The sequence below is a fragment of the Panthera uncia genome, chromosome A2 (assembly GCF_023721935.1).
Source record: "Panthera uncia isolate 11264 chromosome A2, Puncia_PCG_1.0, whole genome shotgun sequence".
Lineage (NCBI taxonomy): Eukaryota > Metazoa > Chordata > Mammalia > Carnivora > Felidae > Panthera > Panthera uncia.
Window position 1 is genome coordinate 19,771,925 of NC_064816.1, and position 12,076 is coordinate 19,784,000.

General features: G+C 55.5%; 1 protein-coding gene across 1 annotated transcript; it reads right to left on the reverse strand.

Annotated features, from left to right (window-relative positions):
• Window positions 1–4,733: 4,733 nt before the first annotated feature.
• On the reverse strand, window positions 4,734–12,041 carry TLR9 (toll like receptor 9). Its single transcript, XM_049640604.1, has 2 exons — window positions 9,144–12,041; window positions 4,734–8,246 (listed from the first exon to the last, which is right to left on the reverse strand). The coding sequence occupies exons 1-2, from the start codon at window positions 9,360–9,362 to the stop codon at window positions 5,154–5,156; spliced, it is 3,312 nt and encodes a 1,103-aa protein (XP_049496561.1). The 5' UTR covers window positions 9,363–12,041; the 3' UTR covers window positions 4,734–5,153.
• Between the last annotated feature and the right edge of the window lie 35 nt (window positions 12,042–12,076).

The window sequence follows — 12,076 nt, forward strand, 5'->3', positions numbered from 1 at the left end:
CACGAGACTGTTGGCAAAGTCCTATAAATTCTAACATACGTGTCAGGCTAGCCCACTTCCTGTCACCTCTGCTACTGCGATCCCAGGTGTGCCATCATCCTGGCATCTGCCCCAGCCTCGACCCCATACGGTAGCCTGAGAGAGCTTTTAAAATTATAAAGTGTATTATGTCCCTCCCCTGCAGAGAACTTTCCTGGGCCTTCCAGTGGCACTAGGATTAAATTCCAGCTTGTTCACACAAGCTGACCATATTCTCTGCGGTCAGGATCCCATCCCACCTCCATTCTCAATTTGTTCACTCTGCTTCATGTGTTGATGCACTCTCCTAGGCCTCAGACCTCCCAGGTGCGCTCCAGCTTCTGGGCCTTGCTGTTAGCCATTGTTTCTTCCCTGGATTTTTCTAGCCTGGATCATGGCGTGGCTGCCTCTCTTTACATAGGTCAAGAGTCCTGAGGAGACCTTTCCTGAGCCCCGGGATAAGGCAACCCAGCCCCTCTAGTGTTCTCACTGTCACTTGACCTCCTATTGTGCTGCCCTTCCAAGCACTGGTCACTACCTGCAATGACTTTCCGCTGTTGATCATGTGCTCTGTCTCCTCACTTCTATATCCCCAGTGCCCAGCACAGTACCTGACACACAGCAGGCACTGAGCAAGTGTGTGTTGAGTGAAAGGGGGTTTTCTTCACTGTAGCTGCCGTAATAAAACACCCCAGACACCAGGAGACATCCATTTCTCACAGTTCTGGAGGCTGGGAAGGTCAAGATCAAGGTGCTAACAGATTCAGTTCCTGGTGAGAGCCCTCTTCTTGGCTTGCAGACTATTCTCTTCTTGCCATAAATTCACATGACCTTTTCTCAGAATGTGCAGAGAGAGGTCTCCTTCTTCCTCTTTCTCTCAGGCCACTAATCCCACCATGAGGGCCTCACTTCATAACCGAATCTAATTATTTTCCAAAGGCCTGCACCTCCAAATGTCACCACACTGGGGTCAGGGCTCTAATACATGAATTCAGAGAGTACACATTCAGCCCATACCAAATCTACTTCACTGGAAAACATAGGTGAGCTGAAAGAACCCCAAGCAGCTGGAGGACAAAGACAATGCCCAGCCTTGCTCCCCTCTCTTAGCTCTAGAAGGGCAGCTGTGGCTCTCTCCTCCCTGGAGACAGTTGTACTGGCATTCCTGCCTGGGGCGCACCCTTCTCCAGGACTGGCCCTAGAGAGAGGGGCTGATTTCTGGTCCCATCAAATAAAGCCACACATCTAGGCAGCCGCTGGGCACGATGGGAGGCAACATCACCTCGCAACCACCATACAGTTCCTTTCTGCTCAGGAAACATGTCTCACTTGCTTTCCCAGCCCTGTTCCCACATGAGCAGCTGGGCTCTCCCATTGTCCCCCCCCCAACTCACCCTGTGTTCCCACGCCGGGAACTCCCTCCACCTCTTTTCCTCCCAGTGTGACTTGTTCCTCCAGCCTGGGTAATGTTTCTCTCTGAATACTTAGCAAGACTCCCCTTCTCATAATACCCAGAGCCAGCTGGGTCAACGAGGTTGGTCACCTTCCTTCTCTCCTCACTGCTACTCGGGGTTATGAGAACAAAGGATGGTGGTACCATCTGCAGGAAGTGGATGGGATTCATGAACTGCTTAAAAATGAGAAGCTGGGCTTCTAATAGGGTCTTGAGTGTAGAAATGTGTGATACCATAGAAATTTTCCAAGAATATGGAGACGTCAGGAGCATTACAGTATCCTTGAGGGAAAGGTTGTGGTCGTCGTTGAGCTGAGTTGTCGTTGAGTTGTCATTTCCAATCTTAGCGGGGAGAATTTCCTTACATTTAAGTTTTCCTCTATCAGATTTCCCTAAGTCTTGTGCCCAGACCTCTGTTTGTCTAGTACTCACTGCCCCATGACAGCAAAAAGCACAGGAGGCAACACCAGGGTCCTGCTCCCAGCTTCCTGTGCCCCTGATTCAATCACATCTGCCTCTGAAACCTGTTCAGTGCTCCAGGTGGAGGGTCAGTCTCTGGGTACAGAGATGAAAAAGCAAAGCCACATCAGCATGAGCCCCTTACCTAATGATAATGACTGGGGGCTGCTAGGTTTCTCAGACCTTCACACACGTTAGCACCAAGCCTTCTAACAGCCTGCAGAGTAACCCCGGCCACCCCTATTTACAGATGAGCAAATTGAGGCTCCAAAGGGGAGGTCACCCACCGCCCAAGATAATCCAAATGGCAGAGCCAGGACTTAGCCCAGGTGAGCTGACTTGAGTGCCACTCTTCCCCAGCCTTACAGAGCCAGGCCACAGCTGGTGCTCACGCTCCATGTCCAGCAGTGCAGAAGAGAGAGCCTGTAGCCAGCCACGGGTGCCCTTCTTGAACACAGCGCCATGGCAGTCCCTCTCAGCAGTCCCACCCGAGCTCAGGACTTGGGATAATGGAGCTCTGTCCCTTCTGATCCTGGGGACAACAGCAGAACTTTTTTCTGTAGGTTGAATCTAGGGCCATGTATCTTCAGACTCACTTAAGCCAACAGTCATTCTACCATAGCCCCCATGCTTCATCTCTAAAATGCTCTTCTGAATCTGAGGCCCCAAAAGAACCAGAACTGTGAGCATAAGGTAGGTGGGTACATGAGGGTTCCGTCTGGGAACTGCCTGAGGGCAGACTCAGCTGTCCTGAGATATAGGCAAATTGTGTCCCCTGCATGCAAAACATGGGGCCCTGGATTGGGCCCTGCTTCCCGCTCCTAGGTGTGGCCGGAACAGCCTAAGAGCTGTTTGGCAAGGGCCTCCCCTAGACTCCAGCCTGAGTGAAAGTTCTTGTTCTCTTTTCTCCCCAGGCACAGGCCAAGGAAGTACGTGGGGCCATGCCATTCCTTCTGCCTGCTCCTCCAGAAGCTGAGAGGCCCTCTCAAGAGGCAGGATAGAGCCCATGTGGGACTTTTTTTTTTTTAAGTTTGTTTATTTATTTATTTTGAGAGAGAGTGGTGGGGGGGTAGGGGAAGAGAGAGAGGGAGAGAGAGAATCCCAAGCAGGCTCCGTGTTGTCAGCATGAAGCCCAATGCAGGGCTTGATCCCCACAAAAACCGTGAGATCATAACCTGAGCCGAAAACAAAGAGTCAGATGCTTAACTGTTTAACGGACTGAGCGACCCAGGCTCTCCTATGTGGGACTTCTGACTGGTGGATCAGACCTTTCTGTCTTTCCAGCTGGAAAGCAGGTAACAGAGGCCACCAGCCTGCCATGGGAGCCCCTGTGCCCAAGTCAGAAAGAGGAAGGTGGCCCATATTTCTTTCCCAATTATGCCCTGGAGCGGGGGGGGGGGGGGGGGGGGCAAAAGCAGCACCCCACCCCCTGACCCCAGGGCTGCCCACAATCAGGCTGCAAGACCAGCCAAGACTGCGGCCAGCTCCAGTCTTCCACCCTAAGAGTCCTGGAGCAACTGGGCTGGACTCCAACTGTCCTGAGCCAGCCAAACTGCTTCCACTCTGCTGCTACCCCAGGTCCCAGCTCCAACTTTCTGGCTGTACATGTCTCTTCTCCTCAAAAGGTAGGCTCAGCTGTGGGGACAGTGAAGCAGCAACCCAGGACAAAGCAACCTCCAAGGCTCCAGGCCTGATATGACCCACAACTCTCCACACACTTGAGTGCAGACTCTATCAGTGTCTCCAAACACTGGTCATTGGTGCTTCGAGCAATAGGGTCTGGAACCCTACACTGGATACCAAAACTAGAAATGCACACACATACTTCACCCTCATCGGATGTGGCTGTGTCTCCCACCTAAATGCAATCAGCTGTGAAAGGCAAGGGCAGGGAAGGCAGGCCCACTTTTGTAGCCAGGTTGTGGCTCACCCAGGCGTCCCTTTGATGTCAGAACAGAGACCCAGCATGCACTCTAGGTGAAAACAGAAGGGGGCTGGCAGTGAGCTCACTCTAGAATCTTCTGTGGCTCCCAGCTCCTTGCTTTGGGGAGCTACCCAAGGGCCTCTCCCCAACCTGGGCCAGCCTCTTAGGCACAGCACAGGCATGGCCACCAGAGGGCACAAATGTCCCTCTGAACTCCCGACAAAGCTTTCCCCCTTGGCTTGGGAATGAATGCTCCCCAGGCTGCTGCTTCTCAGGGGGCAGAAATGAAGCAGGTCTGCGGCACCCAGGTGGCTCAGTCAGTTAAGCATCAGACTTCGGTCATGATCTCGTGGTGCTCCTTCACGATCTCATGGCACTTCAGATCCTCTGTCCCCCTCTCTCTCTGCCCCTCCCCCACTCCCTCCCCCCACTCCCAACCCCTCTTGTGCTCTCCCTCTCTCAAAAGTAAATAAACTTTAAATATATAAGTATAATATTAGTATTATATAAGTATAATATATAAGTATATATATATATACTTATATGCTTATAAGTATATAATATATAATATATAAGTATACTTATATATTATAGATTATACTTATATAGGTATAATATATATACATATATAATATTATTTAATTTGTATTTATTTTTATATTATTTAATTATATATTATATTTTATATTTATAAAATATATGCATTATATTTTATATATTTTATATTTATTATTTATTATTATTTATATTTATTATTATTATATATTTATATATATTTTATATATTTATAAATTCTATATTATTTAATTATATATTAAGTTCTCTGCCTTCAAGCCATTTTCAGTCCTGCAGGTGTGGGAGGCAGATCCTGAGACCAATATACAACAGAGAGGTACTGACCCAGCCTGGGGACAGCAGGACACATGGGGAGGGGTTAAAAGGGGCAGGAGACCCAGCCTGCTTTCTGGGAAGGACCAAGCAGCTGCCCTTAGCAGCTTCCCTCCCCTGCAGACCTGTGTCCTGTGGGCCCTCCCTTTTTCTCCTTTCAATTTCTCTCAAATCACCTCTTGTCCCTCCTCACTTTAGGAAGGAAAGCCTGGCGAATTCTCCCTTCTTTCCTCCCACTCACACCTTCAGTGAGCTCAGGGTTAGCCGTTCAGCCTACCAGTAGCATTTATTGAGCATCTGCTATATGCCAGGGGTGGGAGTTGGGGAGGCAGAGCAGTGGTGTTGCAGGGCCAGCAGGCCCGGCATCCCAGGCAGACAGGCAAGGTGTAGGAGGCTTGGGGTGCTGGGCTGTCACTCTGCCATCGTGGGGCCCCGGCAGAAGTTCTGGTTATAGAAGTGCTGGTTGTCCCTGGTCAGGGCCGTGCCCAGCTGGGCCCAGAAGCTGCGCTGGCCACTGGGCTGGTGGGGCCAGAGGAGGACGCTCTGGCGGCAGAGGCGCTGGCGCAGCCGCACGTAGCGGGAGCGGTGGGCGTCAGGGCGCAGGATCACCAGCACCACAACGTCCTTGCGGTCCTCCAGCAGGCGCTGCTGGGCCAGCAGAAAGCTGGCGCGCAAGAGGCCGCTGACCCTGTCTGTGTGGGCCAGCACAAACAGCATCTTGCGGCTGCTGTAAACTGAGGCCCACAGGTTCTCAAAGAGCGTTTTACCGGGTAGCCAGTCACGTTCCTCCAGGCACAGGCGGAGCGCTCGACGTCCACGGCGCTCCTCTAGCCGTACCCGCAGCTCGTTGTACACCCAGTCGGCCACCGCGCTCTGTGCCTTGTCGAAGACCACAAAGGCATCATAGGGCAGGGCATCCGCGCCCCGCCGCCACCCTCGCCGGGGCAGCCAGGCCAGGCACAGGTGGAAGCAGTACCAGAGGTCCCAGCCACAGAGGTGGTGCAGCATGGGCACGGCCAGGCCCAGGGCCACGGTCAGCAGTGAGAGGCCAAAACAGTCCCAGGAGAGGGCCTCATCCAGGCAGAGGCGCAGATCCTGCGCAAAGATGCTGCGGCCCTGGAGCTGACCTGGACTGCCACACTTGACGTGGCTGGGCAGGCCGGGCACTGCAGCCTGCACCTCCAGCAAGAAGTCCACGAAGGCCGCCCCACAGGCGCAGTGCAGGGGGTTGCCAGTCACATCTAGGACTTTCAGGGTGCCCGCTAGAGAACCGAACCAGGAGGGCTCCACTGTCTTGAGGGCGTTGGCACTGAGGTTGAGCTCTCGCAGCCTTGTGGCCAGAGCAAAAAAGCTGGAGGCCACGAAGCTGATGCTGTTGCTGCTGAGGTCCAGCCTCTGGAGCTGGGTCCCCTTAGGCAAGCTGCCGTTGCTCAGGGCCTTCAGCTGGTTTCCCGCCAGGTCCAGGGCTTCCAGCCTGGGGAGGAGGACCAGGCTGCTCCAGTTGAAGAAAGCCAGATAATTGTCACGGAGACGCAGCAGCCGCAGGCTCTTGGGGAGGTTGTCCAGGGTGCGTGGCAAGAGGGTATGCAGGCGATTCTGGGACAGGTCCAACCGGACCAGGCTCCTCAGGCCTCGGAAGAAGCGGAGATACAGGTCTCCCTCGGCCCACATCCGGCTCAAGGCATTGCCGCTGAAGTCCAAGGCCCGCAGCGAGGCGCTGCAGAGCTGCTGGGACACACGGCTGTGGATGTCGTTGTGCGCCAGGCTGAGATAGCGCAGGGCTGGCAGCTGTGCCACAAAGCTGAGGTTGTGACCCACGCCCTGCATGCTGAAGGGCTGGCTGTTGTAGCTGAGGTCTAGGGCCTCCAGCTGCGGCAGCTCCGTGAAAGAGCGCCCATGGTACAGGTCCAGCTTGTTATGGGACAGGTCCAGCACCTGCAGGCTGGTCAGCGGCATAAATTGTGAGCCGTTGACTGCCTGCGAGATGCTGTTGCGGCTCAGGAGCAGGCACTGGAGGCGCGAGAGCCGGGCAAACATCTCTGGCTGGATTGTCACTAGGTTGTTCCGTGACAGGTCCAAGGTGAAGTTGAGGGTCTTGCAGCCTGGCATGAAGCCCTCGGAGCTAGGGGTGCCCAGTGGGCCCGGAGCTAGGTCCCCAGATGGCAGCCGGACTCTCTCCCCACCATCCACCTCCCCCGTGGCAGCCGCCAGCTCCATGGCTCCACTTATGCGGTTGTCTGACAGGTCCACGTATCGCAGGCCAGGGAAGGCCCCGAAGATGCTGAGCTGGGCCTGATTGATGAAGTTCATCTGCAGGTGCAGACTCTGGAGCATGGGCAGGTGGGCCAGCGACCGGAGCGTGGTCTCGCTGAGCGAGCGGAAGAAGATGCCGTGCATGTCCAGCTGCTGCAGGGAGAGCAGGCTCCCGAAGGAGGGCGCCAGATGCAGGTGGGCAAAGGACACCTTCTTGTGGTAATTGAAAGACAAGTTGAGTCTGCGCAGCTGGGCCAGGCCCTGGAAGGCTGTGGTTTTGGTGATGCAGTCGTATAAGAAGTTCTCACTCAGGTCCAGCACCATGAGGTTGCCCAGGGCATGGAACCATCTGGGGTTCAGGTTGTAGAGAGAGCTGTCCTTCAACACCAGGCCTTCGAGGTGGCGCAGGTGGCTGAAGGTGTCAGGGTGCAGGTGCGGGAAGCCCTTGGGGCACTCCATACAGGGGTTGCGGGCGTGGTCACAGCGACGGCAGTTCCCACCCACATCGAGCACACGCAGGGCAGTCAGGTTGGCCAGGTCCTCAGGTGCCAGGGTGATGATGTGGTTGTAGGACAATAGCAGGTACTCCAGGCTGGGGGGCAGGCCGCGGGGCACCGCAGTGAGGTTGTTGTACTTGAGTGACAGGTGTGTAAGGTTGCCCAGGCCAAGGAGGGCGCCCGGGGCCACCTGCAGGGCCTGCGGGCAGGGGTTCTTATAGTAGCAGTTGCCATCCAGGAACAGGAAGCGCAGGGAGTGCAGCCCTGCGAGGTTGTCAGGGTCCAGCACCAGGATGTTGGTGCGGCTCAAGGACAGGGACACGAGGGAACTGGGCAGGGCAGGGACTGTCGTGATGCTGTTGTAGCTCAGGTTCAGCTCCTCCAGGGTGGGCACGGCCAGGAAGGTGTGGGGCTCAATGGTCATGTGACAGGGGAAGTGCATGGGGCTGAGGCTGGCGGGTGGGCAGTTCCATTTGAGGTTGAGACGCCGCAGGCTGGACAGGTGGACAAAGTCGGAGTCGTGGAGGTGGTGGATGCGGTTGGAGTACAGGGAAAGGCTGGTGACGTTACCACGGGGCGCTGCTGCCGAGAAGTGGGGCACGGACTTGAGGAACAGCCAGTCGCAATTCACCAGGCCGTGGCGCTGGAGCTCACAGGGCAGGAAGGCAGGCAGGGTGCCCTGGGCCAGGGCCATGGCCAGCATGGCAGCCTGCACCAGGAGAGACAGGGGGTGCAGGGCACCACAGCAGGGGCCCTGCGGGACTGTGAGTATGCAGCCCCAGCCCAAATCCACCTGCCCCCCTTCCTGGGGTCTCCCAACAGGGCTCCTAAACCCTCTCCCCAAGCCTTCCCCGGGGAGGCTCTTGCCTCTCGGCCCAGCACCCACCCCACTTCTAGGCCTCACGGAGAACTTAGACTCAAGTCTCAGACCCAGCCTTCAACTCAGAATTGCTTCTGCAACCTGGAATCCAGAATCACGATCTAGAACTTTTACTCAAAACCAAACCCCAGCCAGACAGGAGAGCCAGGCAGGCAGTCAACAGGCCCACCAGGTTCTCTCTGACTTTCCCTTTTCCTTCCTCAGAGGTCATTTCTCTTCCTTCCTGAGCAAGGAGTCATCTGGCTCCCTTCCATGCAGCCACCCTGAAAAGCCCCCTGTGTCCTCTACCAACTTCCCCCAACTCCTCCCTCTCCCTTTGGCCAAGTCCCAGGAAGGAATGAGGGTCTTCTGCTGGGGTCCAGGCTGAGGGCCACCCAGGACCCTGGCTGGGATGGGCACTGCCCAGCTCTTCCCCCTCTACCCACCTCTCCCAGCCCAAGCACTCAACCCACTGTAGGTCAGAACAGATCAGAGCGGGTGGGCAGCAACGGGCCAGACAGAGCCTAGTCCTGTCGTGTCCACCTTGCTTGTAGCCCCCTTGCCTCCACTGATTGAAGCCCTAGGCCTCAGCCTTCTTATCCACACAATGGGTTTGGGTCTCATTGCCTAGAGAAAGGCGCCTGGTCTGATATCTTCAGGGTTCAGTGAGTGTCCCCAGGGCCAGGTTGGGGGATAACCCCCTTCACTATTGTCTGCAGCCACCAAACCCACCTCTCCCTCACCACTTCCCACTGCCCCCCTTCCCTGGGGGGCTGAGGGCTGCTGTCCTACCATGACAGGGAGTGGGGGCTTCTCCAGAGGGTCTGGATGGCAGACTGGGCAGCGATGGCAGAGAAGAATGCCTGGAGCTCGCAGACCCTTCCCACAGTGTAGGCTCAGAGAACAGAGGAAGTGAGAATTTAGAAATAACACAGTAGCCCCCTCCCTCGCCCCCATCCTGCCCACAGCGAGAGGTGGGGGGTGGTGTGGTGAGTCAGAGGCCATTTGCATAGGCAGACACAGACAGCCCCTTCACTCCTTCCTCTTTCCACTCCCCCACTGCCCCCCACCCTATCCCAACAGTGTGCCACAGCTGGAGAGGGCCTCATACATGTTATCAGGGAGAGACGGAGGCCCAGAGCCCAGTGTCAGGCCAATGAGAAACCGGAATTGAGGGCAGTGCTGGACGTGGGCTGGGCGTGCTGACCTGATGTCAGGGCCCCCTGTCCCAAGAAGACTCTCACCCTCACACCCCAGCCCCTCGGCCCCTGCCCCAAAGGGAGCTCTCTCGGGGCAGTGGTTCCCACATCTGCCCTTTTCCTGTCCCTGCGGCCCCGTCCCCAGAGCTCTGCAGGGCCTGACATACTCGGGAGCACAGCAGCATTGGCCCCAGCCAGGCTGCACCTGCCTCCACCACAGCTAGCCACTTCCTCCAGGAGCAGGGCTTCCTCATCTGCATCCCCAGTGTGCCTGGGGGCCTGTCCAAGCACCTACCCCACCCCACAGCTGGGCCAGCTGGGTGGATCTTCACATGCTCCCTCTGACCCAGCAGATCATAACAGGCCCAAAGTCTCAGGGTGACCTGGGCCCCTCAGCAAGTCTTGTTGGCTCCACCTTCAGAATCTGCCCATCGCCCACCATCTCCACATTCACCGGCCTGGCCTGAGCCGCCATCATCTCTTCCTAGACCAGTGCAGTTACCACCAAGTCGTGGGTTGCCCTGCTTCTGCTCTCCTACCCCACCGCCTATTCACATTGAGCCCCTAAGTCATGTTACGTCCTTCCTCTGCTCAGACTCCTCCTTGGCCCTTTCTGGAATCAAAGGCACAGTCCACATAATGGCCAAAAAGGTCCTATGGGATCTGGCCTCCCATTGCCTCCCCGACTGGTCTCCACCCACACTGGCCTCCTTTCTCTGGCTTGAATAGTCCCATGCAGTTTCCCACCCCAGGGCCTTTGGACTTACTGTTCCCTCTGCCTGGAAGCTCTTTTCCTAGATATTAACATGGCCCCTTCCATTGCCCCCTTTATATCTCAGCTCACACATTACCCTCTGGAGGCCTTCCCCAACCTTCTTTTAAACCTCTCACCCTGGATCTGGCACTCCTAAGCCCCTTTTACCTGCTGCTTTTCTTCGTCCTAAGTTTTTACCTGCTAACACATCATACCATTGATTTTCCATGGTTTCTTGTAGTTTGTCTTATTCCCCTGCTGGAATGTCTGCTTCTTAATGGCAAGAGTCTTTTTGTCTGTATACCCAGGGCCGAGAGTGCCCAGAACATCATAAGGTGGTCACGATTTGCTAAGCCCATGAGACTCCAGCACTCAGCTCTGGGCAGGCACAGAATGTCTCTGAATGATGGCTGGATGAATTAATGAATGAACAAATAGGGCTTTGGCTTGGGCTAGATACCTGCTACCCTTGCTTTTCCATGCCCACCTCTGGGTGGCTATCCTGGAAGGTAGGTTCCAGGCTGCCAGGCATCCAGCTGGCACACAGGCCCAGGGCTTTAGCAGTGTGGGGGTGATGGCACGGTCTTCCTACCCACCTAGGAACCAGTGTTTGGGGGTGGATGAGGACAGGCCACCCTCTCTAGATCCTGACTAGGGTTCCAGCTCTCCTCTTTGTAATTCTAGGGTCTTTAGTAGGGGCTGGGAAAGGCCTCAGGGATGGGACACTCCCCTGAGTCCCAGCCCAAGATGTGCTCCCCAAAGAAAGGACAGTGCCCATTCAGCAGCTGAGTCCCAGCCACTGACCCCTCATGTCACCATCCCTACACACCTCCCACCTGGCATAGGAGGGGTCTCCCACCCCCTTCTCAGGTACAGACTGAATTTCTGGCTCCCGCTGAATCCCAAGCCTAAAGAGTCCCTCCCAGAGACCCTGGGACCAGGGAGCCAGACCCTTGTGGGCAGAAACGCAAATATGAGGGAGAGGGCCAATGAGCTGACAGGTCTGCACGCACACACACACGTGTGGACTGGAGACACCAAGATCCAGAGGTCCAAGATCCATGCCGCAGCCCCAAAGAGGCCAGGAAGCCCAGCAGGCAGAACGTACCCAGTGTGGCAGACTGAAGAATGCCCCAAGGAGATCCACATCCTAATCCCCAGAATCTATGAATATGTTACTATACAGGATAAAAGGGGCCTTGCAGGTGGGAGGAAGTGAAGGATCCTGAGCGGGGAGAGTATCTGGGGACGAGCGGGGAGGTGAATATAATCACAAGCATCCTTGAGACAGAGGCACAGGGGGTCTGACTACTGAAGGAGGCATGTGACCGGGAAGCAGGATCAGAGATCCCACCTCTCTGGTTTGAAGATGGGAGCAGGGAATGCAGGCAGCCTTTCAAGCAGGACAAGGTGACAGATGCTCCCCCCCTCCTCCCAAAGGAACAAGTCCTGCCAGCAACTGGATTTCAGCCCTATCAGACTTTGACCTTGTTAGGTTCACAAGAAGTGCTAAGATAGTAAATATGTGGGGGTTTAAGCCACTAAGCTTATGGTATTTTGTTACAGCAGCCACAGGACACTAATACACCCAGATGCTCCATATCACCGTGAAGGTGTGCCTGCCTTTTGGGCCAAGCTCCTGTCAACAAGGGGACCTGTGTGAGGCTTGTGTTCTCACGCACACAGACACACGTCTTCCCATACACCTGTAGCCAGGAGTGCTGGAGCCCTACCTAACAGGCTCACAGACCCACTTCGAAGGTGAAAGCATG

What these genes read in the sequence shown, in the direction of transcription:
- TLR9 (XM_049640604.1), bottom strand. Translation starts at nt 9,362, where the DNA reads ATGCAAATGGCCTCTGACTCACCACACCACCCCCCACCTCTCGCTGTG. An exon ending in AGCCCCCACTCCCTGTCATG is followed by an intron (nt 8,247 to 9,143) that starts GTAGGACAGCAG and finishes ACAGTCCCGCAG; the next exon opens with GGCCCCTGCTGTGGTGCCCT.